Genomic DNA, 18,635 nt, shown 5'->3' with positions numbered 1-18,635 from the left:
TATATGCAGCAGGAGCGGAGGCTGTGTGGAGTGGAGTAGAAGGTAAGCTTGAAAGGGCAGGCTGGAGTGTGGAGGATATCTACATCATCTTGCCCCTGCCCAAGACATGCCTCATTATGTAAGTTCCCTTAATAAACTTGATGTTATGAAAGAGAGAGAGAGAGAGAGAGAGAGAGAGAGAGAGAGAGAGAGAGAGAGAGCGAGAGCAGGTTGGAGCCAGGAAGCGGCACCCACTGAAGCCCAGGTGAAGCATTTAGACCACACACCTGCCATAGGCCCTTGGGGAGCTATCACAGGTTTTACATGCAGTGGTGGTTAAAGAAGATATAACTAATGGTAAGGGGCAGGCGAGAAAGGAACAGAAGACCAGAGGTAGGAGGCTTTACTAATTGTTCCAGGTGAAGCTATAGGGTTTGATCTAGGAGAGTGAAAGTGAGAAGGGAAAGGAAAAATTTAATTTGAGGATCAGTGTGAAAGATACATACACTTAAACCTAGTTTTGTCCTCAATTAAAACCTAGAAAATGGTCATTTGTAATCATTGCCTAAGAACTACTTATGAAATGCCAAGGATCCTATCATTATCATGATCAAACACATAAGAGGGCATGAAAATTCTAATGGTTGATACAGTCATTTTTAAAGGAAGCTTTGATTAAACTTAACAGAGCCTTGAAAAAATAAGATTTTGATATAAGTAAAAATTATATTTAAGGAGACCATGATTGGTTACAAAGTGATGAGTAGTTTTAAATTTCTAAAAAAAATTAACCGTTGATTTTAGCAAGGCAATAATGACTTACAAGACTGACAGATTTATTTTGTCTGCTTTTGCGAATCTGCTTTTTATAATTACATTCATAGACATATTTTCTCTACTTTCTCAGATCACTATTGCAAACCTATTACTAATCAAAAGTTAATTTTTTTCATATGCCCCATGAGTAAAACTTTAAAATATTATAGGTCACACCAGGCAAATCATCTATTTTGTTGTGTATATGCCAACTTAGTTTCTAGCCTCATTTACTTAGTACATTTTTATTGAGCACCTATTATATTGTAAGTATTCGTTGCTGGGTGTGCAATGAATAAAACAGATATGGTCTGTTCACATGAGAGCACACAGTATAGTGGAAAACACAGATGTTAATTTGAAAAAAAACACCCAAATATATAATTTAAAATGTGATAAGCACTATGAAGAAAACTCACAGGGTGCTATAAGTATTGATAACAAGGAGGCTCAACCAAGGCTGGGTCTGGCAAGGTTTCTTAAAGGAAACTGTCTTTGAGTTGAAATCCGTAAGTATGTAGAAGCATGCAACAGGAAAAAGAGTAAGGGAGGGAGAGCTAGATGGGAAAATGAGCAGAGGGAAAGGACTGCATATAATAAAATGAAAACACTCTCTAACCTGTTGGGTAATGGTGTCCCATGGTCCCTGCTGCAGCCGGGTCTTATAGCAGTCATGGACGCCTTCCCATATGTCCGTCAGAGCTACAGGCCTTCCATCTGTGACAGGGCATGGGAAAGACAGTCAGTTAGGAATCTGTGTGACACAATGGTGCTCGGTGTCTATCTAGAACTATCTGAAGAATATTATGATTTTTTTAAAATCCTTGCTAATAGACATACTATTTATATACCAAAAGAGAATTACTAATTTTTTTCCTAAGGGAAATTTAAACATTCAAGCTTCTCTCCTTTGTGACCATCTAGCAGTTAAAGTATCTGCTCCTTTAATGCCTCTATGAATTTTACAAAATAAATAAAATCCAAATGTGTTTTAGAGAAAATAGGTACAAGCATAGGCAAAGGACCAGGTAGACAGACTCCCATATTCACTAGGGTGCACTATGGATGCCACTGAAGTCTCTTTTTTTCCTTTCTTTATTATTAGTTTCAGGTGTAAAAAACAATGTAAGATTAGGCATTTTCACCCCTCACAAAGTGATAACCCCCCTCCTCCAATCTACTACCCCTCTGACATCGTATATAGCTGTTACAGTTCCACTGACTCCAGTCCCTATGCTGTACTCCACATCTTGTGACTAGACATATATATATACTAAATTATAATTGACATTCAGTATTATTCAGCTTTAGCTTCAGGTGTACAGCACAGTGGTCAGGTTCTACACCTTCCAGGAAGTAGTCTCCCTAACAAGACATGTGTCCATCTGACACCCTACAAAATATTTACAACATTATTAATTATATTCCCCAAACTGTCTTTCATATCCCCATGGCAATACTGTGGTTACCAATTTGTGCTCTCTAATCCCTTCCCTCTCTCCCTCATCCCCACCCCGCTCCCATCTAGCAACCATCAGTTTTTCCTCTATATCTCTGAGACTATTTCTGTTTATTTTGCTCATTTATTCCTCTGAAGTCTTAATATGTTCTGCAGTCCTTGGAATCAGAGACCATACACATACTTCTTTCACTCCCTTGTTGACTGAGTAATGTCCAGATTACTCTGTTGGATATCATGTGGAATAGAGTGGAGGAAAACACACGATGTCTCCTAGTAAGGAGCCTACCATCTAGTAGGGAAACTATGACAAGTGTTATCAATAGCACAGCATATCAACAACTAAAATACTGGGGAGAAAAAGCGATCGCTGACAAAAGAAAAGTGCAGGTCTCTGACAGTCTCGAGAAAGGAGACATAAACAGACAGTTTGTGGCAGGTGGAGAAGGGGCTGTTAGGCGTGGGACGAAAAGACATGAGAAGGGATTGGCATGAGGAGATTAGCAAAAGATTCAGTGAACAATAATTATCCTTTTCTTTGTTCAAACAGCTTCAATTATTCACCTGTATACTTAACCACTCAAATAACATATTTTATGAAGACCACTATGGCACAAGATAATAAATAAAGTGGAAAAATAGGTAAATAGATCTAAGTTCAGGAAAAATACCAGAAAGAGGGAGTTACCTAGAACTTCTGTACCACACACCACCAGAAAAAAGGTGGACTAACCGCTGGAATTTACTGCAACTCGGCCCATTCAGAGCTACCAAGTCCTTCAAGCTTATGGCTGTGATGTTTTCCTTGGCCAAGTATACAATAATTTAAAGAAAACCCATCAATATAGTAAATCAGTAGATACAAAGAAATATTTGGTCATCAAAGGCAACAAAATTTGGGGAAATAATCTACTCAAACTACCCCCCTCCCCCCACAAAAAAACCCCACAAAAACCAAAAACCAAAACCAGAACAAAAAACCCAAACAGCACTGTATTCAGACTTATAGGGTACAAGTAGAGATGTGACGGGAGAGGAAAAAGAGCACTAGATTCGGAGTCCGGGCTGAGTTTGAATCCTGGCATTGGCACTTAATCTTTACGCGACTGCAAGTTTTTTAGCTTTTAACTTTACCTGATAAATAAAGATAGTAATCCTATTCAAATCTTGTTCTCATGAGGCTTACATCAGTGAACACACTCAGGACTGTGTCAGACACCTAATAAGAGCTAAATAAATACTAGGCGTCTCCTCCCAGTCCTCACTGCAGTATTCCAGTAATGCTCATACTGCAAAGTGAAAAGATTCATTTATAGACCATTATGCCTTAGAATTTCCCCATGTTTCTATACCGTGCACATTGTGTTTGATATAGTAATACACTATTACCATAGGCAGAGCATTTCTCATGTTTGACCTAAAGAGTTGAACTTTTCCTCAACCTTTATTTTCAATAAATAGCAATAGAATATTTTGATACATTTTCAATAAGTATCTTCATCTTGGCATTTATCTGGCGGCAGGAGACCATTATCTTGTGATAAATAGTTTTATTCCATTGACATTTCCATGTCTGTAAAATGAACAAGATTTATTCACCCAATTAACATTTGAATGTCATGTTTAGCTACAAGTTAAAAACAAGCTGCCTTCAGTAACTGTGTTATATTGTTTTCTGAACACATTTACAGAGTAGAGACAAACTTTGCCCTTATGATAAGCACTACATATCTTCAAAACATGCACACGCACATGTGTATGTGTGTGCATGCATCTGTGTGTGTGTATGGGTATTGGAAGAGGACAATAGGATCTTAAGTATTCCAGTGTCAAATAGCAAACTAAATAATCAAATTATAAAAAGATGACATGCTTTTAAAATAATTTTCAGATGTCAAAGTTAGAAGAAATCAAGTTGTATGATAATAAAATATTAGAGCTGGTACAATTACTAATTTCATAAATAAGGAAATACACATCTGCCGAAATTATGCAGCTATTTCAGGACTGCACTGGAGCTATAACTCAGGTCTCTGGACTCACAATTCAGTGCTCTTCCTGCCATGCCACATTGCCTGTGAAAGCAGAGACTGCGTCCATCCTTTCATCACTGCAGTCCCGCTGTGTAGTTCTACGTCTCACTCATGCATTGCAAATGCTTTATAAATATTTACTGAATAAACGATAAGTAAAAGAATGCCTTCCTTAAGTTTATTTCCTCCAAGTCAGAGAAAGGCTTTGCAGACCTAGAGCAGAACGCTGGGCTTAATATCTGGTAATCAGTAATACTTTTAATTTTATTCCTGAAAATATTTCAGTCAACGATCTAAGGATGGAGTAGTAAATGGTTTCGATAGTACCACTGTCAAAAACCTGCATACTCTGCAGGAAACTCTAGGGCTAAATGCAATAATCAGCAGCATAGCAACAATGTGGAGAGAGCCAGAACAAAGGTGATAGAATATTTTCATCACATCTGATGTTAGAATTGAGGGTGTGTACCATAAGTTTTCAAACAACACCAAATTTAGAGAGAGAAAAAGATTGAACACCTCCAAATACAGGAATTAAAAAATGATCTGGTCAACTTAGAATAACAGATAATCACGAGGAGTTAAAAATAAGTTCAAAACAGAAAAAAATGCATGACATTCCTATATGCATGTGTTACCACTTGCTATAAAGACAACAGTGTATTTTAAGTGAATGCATGTGAGTGCATTCTCAAATGCATTTACAGAACTGTTTAAAGACACATGTATTAATGATAGCTAAATGAATGCTTGTGCAAGCTACCTTGACAAAAGTGTCAATCTCTCCAGTTGCTGCTAATCGCTTACACTATAGGAGAGCTGGGCAATATAGCTTTGTCTCTCACATATAGATACAACAATAATGATTTAATAAAGTACAATGCGGGTTCTTTTTCCAAGCCTTCATCATTGGTTTGCTAATCATAGCTCAGGCCTCCATGATCAAACACATACAAAAGTTAGTTTTGCATTTTTTTATACAAAATAAAAAAAAAATGACCTCAGTAATGTCTTCAACTATCCATACACAATCGATATCTAAAATACTTTCAAATATGATTGTGACTAATTAATTATTCCAAAAACAAAATGGAGCTTTCAGAAATCCCACTGAAATCAATGAACTGAGATAGTCAAATATACAAAGAACCACATCACAACAAGAGCTTAAATATGGTCAACACTTGAAGAATTTTGTAATTTTGTATCTATTTACTTATTTTTGAAAACTGAAGACCCATACTTTACCTCAAAATCAAGTGTGGGCATAAACAAATACTTGGCTAAGTTCATTAACACATCATGCACCTTCATGTTCAGGTCAAGGTATCTTCAATCAGAAACTCGAAGCCCTGTTAAGAGGGTCTATGTTCTCTGTCTGGCCTCAGTCAGAGGAGACATTTCCATATTCGATCAACAACTCTCTAATTTCAGACCCTAGATATTCGACAGCACCACTTTGAACATGCTTAGAAATCTCATTAATCACACAGAGGCTGAGAAGCTCAGTAAAATCCCTTGCATACTTGAAAAAGTGAAGTAGAAGCTGAAATATTTCAGCAGTAACCCACAAAGTGAACATGGTAAATTAAGGTAATTTATTTCACAACAAGCACTTATTGAGTGCCTACTATGTGTCTCTATCACCTGGAATGGTAATACACATTTGAGCTAAAGGAATATTCTGTCAGCGACCTAAAATGTCAATGACAAAAGAATAAGAGACATTGGATGAAAAATAGAATAATTAAAAAGTACAATCTTTAGCAACTGCCAGTAGCATTTAATTTAACATTTTCATATAAAACTTCTGGGTTGAATAATAACCTACCTGTCAAGTAATCTATATATTACTCAAAATGTGCAGCTTTCTAAATTAAATTTCTCAAGGCTATTAGTTTTCATGAACCAAACACCAGTGTGAGATATTTCACTAGCCGTACCTCACTCTAGTGCAAGCATGCTGAAGTCACCTTTATCTAACTATGCATAGTTTGATGAAAATAACACTTAAAATGAAGATTAGAGAAAGTATACATTATTTAGAGTAAGTTTAAGAATGATGTTCTTGGGCTGGCCGAGTGGCGCGATGGTTAAGAACTGGCTTCGGACGCCAGAGGGCCCTGGTTCAGATCCCACATATGAGGGCCAGTGACACTGCCCTCTACAGCTAAGATGCTGAACAACAGCTCAACCTGGAGCTGGGCTGCTGTGAGTCATCAGCGATGGTGTAGGCTGCAGCCCCTGTGGCAGTGGGTTGCCATGGGCTACTGTATGTAGCCAGCAGCGAGCGTGAGCAGTGAGCAGCCGTCCAGAAGCCAGCGACTGATCTGCCTCACCTGGGAAGAGCGCAACGATGGTGCCAACTTGGGCCAGTGAAGCAACGTCCTCCACAACTAGACTGAAGAACAAAAGGACAGCAACTTGTCTGTTCCCCTTCCCCCAATTCCCCAGCACTGTTCCCATCCCCCCAATTCCCCAATAAAAATCTTAAAAAAAAAAAAAGAATAATGTTCTTACTGTGGTCACTAGAAATAAAGAGTGGATTTTTCAAAACGAAATATGTCATTATTCAATATATTGTCTTCAAGACAGCTTGAAAGATATAAAAATTCATGTCATACTCCACAGCAAGGCAGAGACGATGCTCCACCAAAGGGGAAAATTCATTTTTGCTTCAGTGACAAAATTACATTGTGATATGAAATGAGTATTAATTGTTCATGTGCATTCATATCAGCTACTATGCTGGCCATTTCCTCAATTTTTATTTATCCCTACATGCATTTTTAGCATTTTGTATCTCTCTTAATCTCAGGAAATCGGAATGAAATTCCCCAAATACAGATTCTTTTTACTTATGTATGACAACAATTAATTAACTTGACTCATATGTTCCTTAAGTTTTAGTTGTTATTTGAATTACAGCGTCATGCAGTAAAATAAATAAACAAACAGGCTATGGAATTTGAGCCTCAACTCCTTAGTTTTCTATGTATCCTTGAATAAATCATTTAACCCCTCCACACACTCAGTTTTTATGCCTGTGCATAATGATCACAATGTCTACTTTACAATGTTATTGTGAGGATAAATATATATATATATATATATATATATATATATATACACACACACACACACACACACACACACACACATAACTCAGCTAGCATTGTTGAAAGGTAATGTGTGTCAAGCCCCATTTCATATATTAGCTCACAATCTTCAAAACTTTAGGAAGTTGGTATTATTATTATTATCAGTTTTTGTTTGTTTGTTTTTTTCAGATGATGAAAGAAAGGAATCAAAAAGTTCAGTATCTTTCCCAAGGTCATACAGTTAGTAAGTAGCAGAGCTAGGACTCAGAACCAAGGCTTTCTAGCTCCGACCCAGCACTTTCACCACTACACAGTATGTCTCTGTACCCAGGAGCTCTTTGTAAACTGTAAAGTGACACACCTATTAGTTGTGTTGTTGTTGTTGCTGCCACTAGCAGTCTCCACTGACCTGCCGAACCTAGGAGTATCTAGAATTTTGCCTTTCTGGGTTTTCTTCCTAGGCCTGGCCTGCCCTTTCTCTTATCACTACATAGACAAACCCAAGGTTCAGCCAAGGCCTCTCTTGATGACTCCAGTTCAAAGTAATGTCTGCCCTCTGAGCGCTGGTAGCAATTTTTCCCCCTGCTTTATTCAGATATAATGGACATATAACATTGTCATAAGTGTAAGGTGCAGAACATGATAACATGATATACATATATACTGGGAAATGATTACCACAATAAAGTTAGTTAACACATCCATCATCTCAGATACCTTTTTCTGATGTGTGTGTGTGTGTATGTGTGTGTGTGTGTGTGTGTGGTGCGAACATTTAAAACCTACTTTCTTAGCAACTTTCAAGTATACAATATAGTGTTGTTAACTATAGGCACCATGCTGTACATTAATTAGATCCCCAGAACTTATGCATCTTATTACTGAGTTTGTATCCTTTGACCGTTTTCCCCACTTGCCCCGTTCCCAGCCTCCGGCAAACATCACTCTACTCTCTGCCTGATGGCAATTTTTACCTGTCTTATAGCCCTTAACATATTCTACTTGTTACCATGAATTTCAGACCCGACTTAGTTCCCTCACTAAACTGTAAGCTCTTTGAGGGCATCATCCATATCTGATTTCCTTTATTCATCTCTGCATTCCAGAAACATCTTCATGCCTTGTACATAAATATTTTCTAGTAGTTGGACAGATGAACGTTCAGCATTCATCTAGAGCAATTAGCACAATTATTACTAAGAATAAAGACTGAACAATAGTGATAAAAAAACTCATTGGTTAAATGTTCTGTAATTGTAATTTAAAAACCTCATACTTATAAATAAATCCATAGTAATAAGTAGATTCACAGGGAGTAGATACTTATTTTATTTTTCAATAACCAAACATACTTCCAATTTGGGAAATTCTAAAATAAGTGGAAGGTGAGGCCCCATTTCTCACCAGTAAAGCCCAAAGGAATCATCTTGTCCTTCTAATGCCTTTGGGTGAGTCTATGATCTACCCTTCCAATAAGTCCTTTTCTGCTTATCATGGTCAGGTTCAATTTGCAGTTAAGTATACCTAACTATTATAACCCAAATAAAATGTTTAAAAGTCTTGCTTAAAAGTCTTGCTTAATAATCATCTATTTTGAAAATTATCAGCCCCCAATTCTAAAATTCTCTTACTCAGAGAATGTCCCAAGGGGAAGCAGCATTAGGTCCACAAGATACCTGAGACATCATCTCTGAGATACCACTCTTCATTGGAACTTTGAAGACTAGGGGTGACCGCTTAGCTCAGTTGGTTAGAGCATGGTGCTGATAACACCAAGGTTGCCGGTTCGATCTTCACATGGGCCATTGTGAGCTGCACCCTTCCTGAAAGAGTCAACTATGCCATTCTAGCATGAAAGCAATGTGTAACCAATGACCATGATTATTCCTGAATAAAAAAATAAAAAATAAAATAAATAAAAATAAAGAACTTTGAAGACCATACCTGCCACCAGATGAATACCAATGTTCAGCCTGCGGGTTCTAAAGCAGAAGACACTATACTTTCAATCCTATCTACAGTATGCTGAGGTTTTGATTCTAACCTCTTGGTCTGACACCCCAGTACTCAGCATTTTGGATTGCTGGCTCTCTTCAGGCCTCCTTACCCCCAGAACACTGACCTATTCTGTCTGTAGCAGCACCATGACTACTCTTATTCCACCATTCAACTTGGTCTCCCTCCCATGGAGCACGCACTCTCCCCCTTCTCAGCACAGCACCTAGTATATAGACTTGAAGAACTCTAGGGCTTCAAAGGAGGGGAAAAGCAATAAACTAGTTTCAAGTTGTGCAGTGAATTTTTTCAGCATATTTTAAAAATAGGCTAATGAGTTTTGTGCTATTCACACAGTTGGCTCTCATTCATTTATTATTTAATGGATGCTTCCAACAGGGTTTATTCTGCCAACAGTAAGCCAAGAAGTGTTTATTCCTTTTGGACCACAACACGTCAGACACTCATGTGTGCAGGAACATTAATGTATAGTATCTTGCAATAAGAAAAGAAATCATGCCTGTAACGTCCTCTTTCTGGCCTCTGGATCCATTTAAAATCTGTTGTTTTTTGTGGATACGGTGTTTTGTACTAACACGGCTTAGAATAAACCTCTTAGCAACTTAGCTGTCCTTGTAGTTTTGTTTTACATTTTTTTCACACCTTTTCATCAATACACTTTTACATCAGGGCTTGATTTTTCAATGAGATTCTTTTCCCATCTTATGTTCTAACCCAGCATCCTACCTCTACCCTAACTCCCCAAAATGTTTCAAGACATTTACATGGTTCAATAAATAATTCTCATTAAATTTCCTCTATTATTTGGAATTTTCAGTTTGAATACATTTTTAGTAGTTAAATAATTTTTCATTATTTTTCTTAATAACTTTCACTATAAGTGAAAAAAGTATAACTTCAAATTTCATTTCAATCCCTAGAATCTCTTTTTAATCTCCCAGAATTCATGTTCCATTTCATTATTATGATGTTGGCTAGATTTACTAACTGTTTACATAAGTATAAGTGGCATATATTAACTTTCTTTTAAAAATCTCTAAAATCAAACAAGACTCTAAATTATCTGTCAAACCATTTTCTATTTTCTGCTAATTGTAATAATTAACTAGAATCATTTTTGCCTCAGTCTTCAAGAACCTCTAATCCACTTTTTCTTTTCCTGTTCAACAAGCTGCCTTAACTATCACTCTACTGCCAATAGTAATCTTCCCTAAAAATATGTTCTTTCCAGCTCATTTTCTCTAAGAGGTTATTATAAAAACATTAAAATGATACTATCAACAATACCAAAAAAAAACCACCCAAATTCCTTTTCCTAAAATATCATTCTTCATAATTTCTTCTCATCCTTCATTTATTCCTCTGTTTTACTCAGTCGTTATTCCTGTTCTAGAAAATCCCTCCACAGGTCCCATTCACTCCTGGTCAATCTCTTTCACTTTTTCTTTATATCCTCCAATCCCTTCCCATTCATGATCTCTTCCATAATTGGAGGATATGGACCTCAACGTATCTTTTCAATCATGTCTTCCACAGTCCATTGGAAGGGAACCCCTACTCACTGCTCCCCAAATATGCCATGCTCTCTCCAGCCCCTCAGCCTTTCACTCGCCCTTCTCATATTCTCCAGTGCTTTTCCGAGCCTCTTCTGAAATGTCAGCCTGTTACCTTCCCTTGCAAGTTGTTGGACAGAGCTGTGTATATTTTACTTTCATTCTCTAACTTTCTCCAACTCCCTTCTTTCCTATGTTCCTGTCATTCTCTCCTTTGCACTCCAAAGATCCTCTTGTTCCAGACCATACACAAACCTCTTCTTCCTCCTCCTTGATGATTCATACACTGCTCTAATTCTAGACTTCCCATTATTCTTCCTTTGTGCTGACCTTTATCTTGGTTTGGTTTATACTGCCTCTGAGAAGGAGTTATTATCCGGCTACTTCTTCTGCCCTGTTTCTCCATGAGCATCCATTAGGCATGTAACAAGTGGACAAATCTTCCACATGAAATATCTAGGTTACATTTTTAATTCTATACTCTGACTCCCTGGGCCAACAATAGAATGGATCTACAGAAAGAACAGACATTCAGTTACTGAATGGAAGAAATGTTTCCTTCCCTATTCAAAAGCGGCCCCTCTGACTAATTAAAGAAATATGTCAAAACAGTTCCTAAGAAGAACCCAGATGTCAGCCAAAGAATTAAATATTTTGAAAATGGGAAGAACCACTTGGTCTATTTTTCATAAGAGATTGAGAACAAAGGAAAAGAACAGGGACAGAGAAGAAACTAATAAGAATTCAAGCTGAAATAAATATAGAAATCTCTAGTTACATCCATCAAAGGGGGAAATATATAAGCTTAGGACTCTGGTGAAACTAAACTATTATGTAGATACCTAAGGCTTTTACTACATTTCTAATATTTTTCCATCAGCTTTTGACCAAAGCCAAGCCCCTAAAAGGGAAGATGGGACACAAAAAGGCGATGGAACGGTGGGGAGTAAATAGAAGCCTTTAGCATGGCTTAATAAACTAATAATTTTTTAACACAGTGTGATTCAAAAATAGTGGAAGAAAAAAAAAGAAATCAGTGGGCACTTGAAGATATCCATGCTTTGTGAGAATGGACTTCACAAACTACAAAATACTATTCAAATGTAGGCTATTTATTATTATCTGACAGAAGTTCATTGCCTATCACCCATTGCTAGGTAGCAAATGGTATTAACCATGTCCTACCACCTCTCCCAAACCTGATATGACAAGAGTAGTTAAGGAAAGGGAAAAAAACCAAAACAAAACACTAGAAAGAACTTCCATCTTCTCTTAAATTCATGTTACCCCTGAGGGAGCTGAGCTCCTGTAAGGCCAAGTAGCAGAAATGTGAGGCACCCAGAAGCAGTATCAATGTGGCTGTCTGCCTTCAAGGATCAAATAAAAATATGTGTTTATAGATGGAGGGTTGCTAGTTGGTTTGGATGCCAACCTTTGAGTCTTCAGGACTTCCCATTTTCCATAGTCAGCTTCTCCTACAGTCTTGGAGAAGTATCAGACTAAAGAGTAAGATATATAGATGGTTTGAGTCCTGAGTCTCCTGGAGACAATAGCATTCCTTCCTTCCTTCCTTCCTTTATACCCCAGCAGAGCAGTACCAATAGGGCTCCATCAAAATGGTTTCATTTCGGGGCTGTATTCAGAAATGGTTAGAAATTCTTCCTTGGTTCATTCAATAAACACCTGCTGATGCTGTGCCACAGTTGATATAATGGGTATCAAAATGAGTAAGACAAATATATAATGTGTGATATATATGTCATATCTGTAACACACACACACACACACACACACACACACACACACACACACCGCCATGAATAAAGCTTATCACTTTGTAGGTTGTAGGTACTCAATATTAATTTCCTTCTTCCCTCTTTTTGCCTTAAAGTCCTACTTTCTAGCTTAGTATATTATAGGGGACAAATAAACAAATGATTCTGTTATAGTGGAGCTTGTGATATGTGACATGATGTGATGTGATACGATATGTATGATATATGATATGATATATGATATGATACGACATGAGAGTGACACGATCAAGTGGCATGTTAGCTGAGTCTCAGGCAGTAGTTGGTCTGATGGACATTTGACAATATAGAGGAATAAGAGATCATCACAGTCCAATGGATTTGCATTTCAAGAAACAGGGTTGTACATCTGAAACTAATATAATATTGTATGGCAACTGCAATTGAAAATTTTTTTTAATTATTTTTAAAAAAGAAAGAAAAATATAAGCATCTCATTCCAGCAACTTTAACATAAAGAAAAAAATAAAGATTTCTTCTGGAATCTAAGCCAGCTGATAAAAGAAAAGGTAATGTCAATTTAAATGGGAATTATTACTTGTTTTCCCTTAAAAGAAAGTACTGGAAAAAAATCAGAGAAACTAATTTTTACTAGCAATCAAATGCAAAAGAAATTCTAAATATCTGTCAAAAACAAGGCTAAGTGAACTATTTCTGATGCAACAGCAACGAAAAAAAGACCCCTGGGCAAGAGATTTTATAGTCATCCTCCTTTCTAGGTCGGAACTTGCTTAGAATGAGACAAAGAAAAATCTGGACCTGGAATGAGAGAAAGATGTTAGGAATCCATGCACCTCACTGACAGAGATTTGTTTAACAAACAGATGAAAAACCAGAGAAATCAAATATCACAGGAAAAGGGAATGGATTGAGGGAAATAAATTTTAAAAATATGACTCCAGAGTAAAGGGTGATACATTTTTAGAACACCCATTAAGTTAAGTTAGGTGGAAAAGAGAAAAGAAATTAATAGAATATGATAAACGAAAGAACCATTGTTCAGTTTTCTCCACGAGAAAACATTCTGTATGCTCTGCAAAGATTAAATTTGAGATTTTAATGTACCTGAACAAGCAGTAAATGAATTCTGGAATTAAAAGAAAAATCTCTACTGCTCATCTTATACAACACAGAACGGGGAGGGGAGAGAACAAGGAATGCTTCCTCCAAAATCAACGACTTGTTTTGGTTTTTCTTTATTAAGCATAATGAAGGGAATCTTCAACATATATCAATAGAAACCAAGAATGCTAATTTTTTTTTTTAAGAAATAGAAAACCATCATGAAGAAAAGATCTTAGGAAGTGTACAAATTTCATTAAAATATAATTGGACTTGCAGGAACAATTACTGTGCTGTGCTGTAAGGGGTGCTGTTGGCACATAAGAGCAAAGCACACGTCTGAGCTCACCCAGCAGCCTGGGCAAGACCCACTTCCAGCTAGAAGCAGTCATGTTTCAACACCTCCAATTCCCTAATGCTGACAAGCTAAACAACTTGTTTTGTCTCTGGGAGCTCTTCTCTGGTGATTAACTGCTTATGGTGAATACTAATTATAGGAAAGTACAGTATTGAAGAAGTGGTGTCCTATTTCCTCTTACCTGCAGCCTCGACACGTCTTTGAATCTAGAAGGTGCTAGGTAGAGCCATTGTAAACCCAAACCAAGAAAGAAATTTTCTTCCCCCCTCCCCGGTAAAGAACTGTATCTTCTTCTACTTTTTAGAATAACAGCTGACTGACAAGGAGCCACCTTTAACCTCTGGGCTCCAAACCCAATAGAATTACAATCAAGTGAGCGTGTGAAAGGCCCAGAATAATCATATGGATAAATCTGCAGCAAGAGTTTGTGAATTAGTGAACTCTCAGTGTCCTCAATTCCCCATGTCCCATGTTGAAAATTTACCCCAAATTGTCAGTTCTTAGGAACTGCACCTCAGATTAAAATCTTCTCACCGGGGAGTCTATGTGAATTTGTTCTCATGTTTTAAATCCTAAGTGCTTTGTTAAACCGCCAACACCGCAAAATTAGAGACCATTAAACAATATAAGGGAGCAAGTGATTAAATCTACAAAATACACATTCAAAGCAGCTTAAGCTACTTTTTAATTAAAAATAAAATATCACTGGCTAAATTCAGATGTCTTAGCTATCCAGACAAAGTTAGAAAGCTGCTTGAAATGCCAAGTGCTGCTGCTAAGGCCAGACAGAAAAGGAGAAATAGGGTACGGGGTGGCCGGGGAAGTGGCTCATCTTGTCCCAGGGCCCCGGGACCGGCAGGGCCTGGAAATGCTGACCCCGTTGGGTTGGAGGACATGAAGGGGAAGTCACACAGCGCTGCAGGGTGAGGACTCCATGCGGTCGCTGATTAAATAAGCTTTATTAGCAGAGGCCTCCGAGGAGACAGGGTGTTCCACCTTCTTGGCAAGGGGAATGAGTTGAGTAACAGCGTTGCAGGAAGCTACGGCACTGGAGATGTATAGGTGGCCAAAAGAAATATTAGTGCTCTGTTTAAGGAGCGCTTCAACTAATTGATCAACGGTTCTTGAAATAATGATCAGCATGGGGGGAAGGAAGTATGGGGGCTCTTTTCAGTAATGGGATCCCTTGAGATGGAAAGAAACTTTGGCTGTAAAGTTAGAAGTAAATAAACATTGTAGCTTTAAGTTGTTCCTACTTGTTTAAAGTAAAGGGGGAAAAAAGGGCCAGGGGGCTTAGTCAATGTTGGGCAGGAAGCCAGGAATCTGAAGATCAAACTTAAAGCTGGGATGATATCATTCACTCTGAAGCCTTGATGCTCTCTCTCCAGCATGAGAAAAGTTACTGGTAAAACCTGACCTCACCCACCGTTTTCTTATTTTTAACTCTTTTTTTTTTTCAAGGATAATTTTCCAAATCTGCTTTCTGCCTTAATATGTGTGTGTTATGAATTTACACTGAGCTTCCAACATGGTCTTACCTAAAAAGCTTGCCCTGAAGTAAAGCATGGGCACTTGGTAGCTACAGGAATATAAGACATGATACTCGTATTTAATCACTTCGGTTGCTGCCATGGTCTCAGTCACTTCAAAGTCATCCAGGGGTAACTCTAAAGCCTCCTGAAAAAAAAAGCAAAAACATAACCAAAATGTGTTTGTCAATTAACACAAAAAGTACACTAACATGGAGAGAGAAAGATGGGTTTTTCTTCTTGCAGAATAACAGTTAAATAAATATAGAACTATGAGGTAAGGAAAAGGGAGTTTCCCACATTAATGTTTAACATTTGAGTCCTGGGTAAATAGTAAAACCAGAAAACATTAGCATTAAGTAATTCCAGATTGTTTTTGAGAGACAAAGCAGGTCTGGGTAAAGAAACAGGAAGAGAAAAAAAAGCAAAAAGATCTATTGCAACGGCAACTCTGAAAAATCTTTACTGTTCAATTTTAGCAACAAGATGATGGCTATACAAGCTACTGTCTTCCTTACCTGTGAAAGCTAAAAACATCCTAACAATTGAACAAGAGCCTGTGAAATGTCCCTAAAGATCCTATTGTACTTGCCAAAAGATGATTCATTGTGAGCTGAACAATTCCCAGTTCCATTTTGAATAAGAAAGTTATTTTGCAAGAGGTTGAGTTTGTTAGGTACATTTCAAAACCTGAGCTGAATCTGCTTTCTTTATTATTGTGCTATCTTTGGTCTATTTCTACAATAAATCTTTATTTATAACAGAGTAGAAGGCAAATATTAATGTCAACTTAAATAGGGTTTTGTGAGCAAAGACGGTTAACACCAGTTCATGTCTCACCTAATCATTCTTTACTGGTTGATTTTTTTATGATGTGTGGGGGTTTCTTAAGAATGTATCTTAATGTTTAGAAGCAATTACATAGACATGTTGAGTCTGGTTCAACCCACATATTTATTTGGATTGAAGAATTTCCTTTGAAATTAAGTGAGTAAAAGGAAAGAAGCAGGTTGGTTTGGCTCACTTCTACCTCTCGTTAAAACTGTAACAATGACAATGAACAATTGGAACGAGCTACAGGTAAGATTTCAAACTTTATCAATATGAAATAAGGTTTCCTGTGAAGATAAGTAAAGCCACAGACTGCTTTCCAGATCTGTCTCTGCTTTACTAATTCCCCACTCACCATCAATACATCTATAGCGCAGGGAGACACTACACTAGATAAATCACTACTGGAGATAGTTACAAAACAGTTTTTCACCAAATTCCAGTAATTACTATCAATTACACACAATCAACTAAATAACCAGAGAGAAATCACTGAACTAAATATTCCAGTACAGAAAATTAATACAGTAGCAAGAAAGAGGTTTTTCTGTTTATTTAAATTTGCATTAAGCAAAGGTATCTAGATCATCTTTTAAGGCAACCCTTTTAATCAAATCTATCTTTTTCGTTAACAATTGGGTTGTTTAGCATTTATAATTTCTTCTCTTAACATTATAAAACATTACATCTTTGTGATAAAAAATAATTACAAACACTGCACAAGTATGTAAAATTCCCCTCAACCTAGCAGTCTTATCAGTATGTATTTTGCCAGCCATTTTTTAAAATTTCTTAACACACACACACACAGACACACACACACACACACACACACACACACACACACACACACCCCTACCACCAGTTAAATCATGCTGTATATACCTCTGTTCCTTGATTTGACTTTTCACTTGTGGACATCCTACTATGTGCTGCCATGTCAGTGCTGTAGATTTTGATCCTTTTAATGGTTTCACTGTATTCCATTGTATTACTATGCCACAGGTTTTATTTTTTTAACATTTCTATATTGCTGATATTTTAGGTTGATTATAATTTTCTGCTACTACAACTAATGCTGCGATGAATATCTTAGCATATATATCCTTATACACCTCTGTTTTTCTATGGTGCAGATTCCTAAAGGCAGCATTACTGTATGAAAGAGTATATGCATTTTAAATTTTGATACTTCCAATCTGTCCTCAGAAGAAGGCTGTATCAGTTTATATCCTCAACAAAAATGTATGAGAATGCTCTTTACCATATCCCATAAATACTGCATGTTACTTGTGTTTTTAATTTTTGCCTATGTGGTGAATTTTTAAATGTCAATTTTTTGTTTAATTTCTAGGCTCTTGATTAGTGAAAGTGAACATCTAATCATGTTTGTTGGTAATTTGTATTCTTCTGTGATTTGCCTGTTCTTATCCTTTGCCTATTTTTCTGATATTAGTTTGCATTTTCCTTATTGAATTATACAAATTATTTGTATATTAGAAATAATAACTCAATTAAAGATATAGATATAGATAAACAGGTGTGCAAGAATATGTGCTAAGTATATGTGTAGTGCATAAAACATTTTCACTTAGGTTTCTTTTAACTTTGTTTCTTGTACATTTTACCTTTTTTGTTTTTTTTTTACTTTTTATATAGTTAAATTTGTACATTTTCTATTTACATTTTCTATTTGTTGCTACTGAGTTGCCTGTCTTCATCAGAAGGCATCCTGCTATGAAGTCACCTCATCCTTAAAATTTATAAAAATGTTTAACTCCTTTATTCTACACACACATATTCTCACACACACATTTTACTAGTTTCATGTGTGCAAAACAACATAACGATTAGTCATTTACACACCTCATGAAGTGATAACCCCAAGTCTACTACCCATCTGACACCCACACACGTTTTAAAATTTACATTTAGATCATGAATCCACCTGAAATTTGCTTTTTTATATGGCGTGAGGTAGGAATTTTTCTCAGATGATTTCTAGTAGTCCAACGGTTCATTTTTCCCATTGATTTTTAATGCCACCTTTACTATAAATTAGATTTGTGTGTGTGTGTGTGTGT

The 18,635-nt window shown here is 36.8% G+C and overlaps 1 protein-coding gene across 7 annotated transcripts in view; it reads right to left on the bottom strand.

Annotated features, from left to right (window-relative positions):
• ATG10 (autophagy related 10) overlaps positions 1-18,635 on the bottom strand; it is a 338,768-nt gene that overhangs the window by 67,245 nt on the left and 252,888 nt on the right. For all 7 annotated transcript variants that reach the window (XM_019652568.1, XM_019652570.1, XM_019652569.1 and 4 more), the window contains 2 exons: positions 15,730-15,868; positions 1,415-1,512 (listed from right to left, as the gene is read on the bottom strand). In XM_019652568.1, coding sequence (XP_019508113.1) covers positions 1,415-1,512; positions 15,730-15,868 — 237 coding nt within the window. The remainder of the gene's footprint in view (positions 1-1,414; positions 1,513-15,729; positions 15,869-18,635) is intronic.

This window comes from Hipposideros armiger, unplaced genomic scaffold (genome assembly GCF_001890085.2).
Source record: "Hipposideros armiger isolate ML-2016 unplaced genomic scaffold, ASM189008v1 scaffold_182, whole genome shotgun sequence".
Lineage (NCBI taxonomy): Eukaryota > Metazoa > Chordata > Mammalia > Chiroptera > Hipposideridae > Hipposideros > Hipposideros armiger.
The sequence above is the reverse complement of the archived record's forward strand: the minus strand, read 5'-3'. Positions and strand labels throughout refer to the sequence as shown.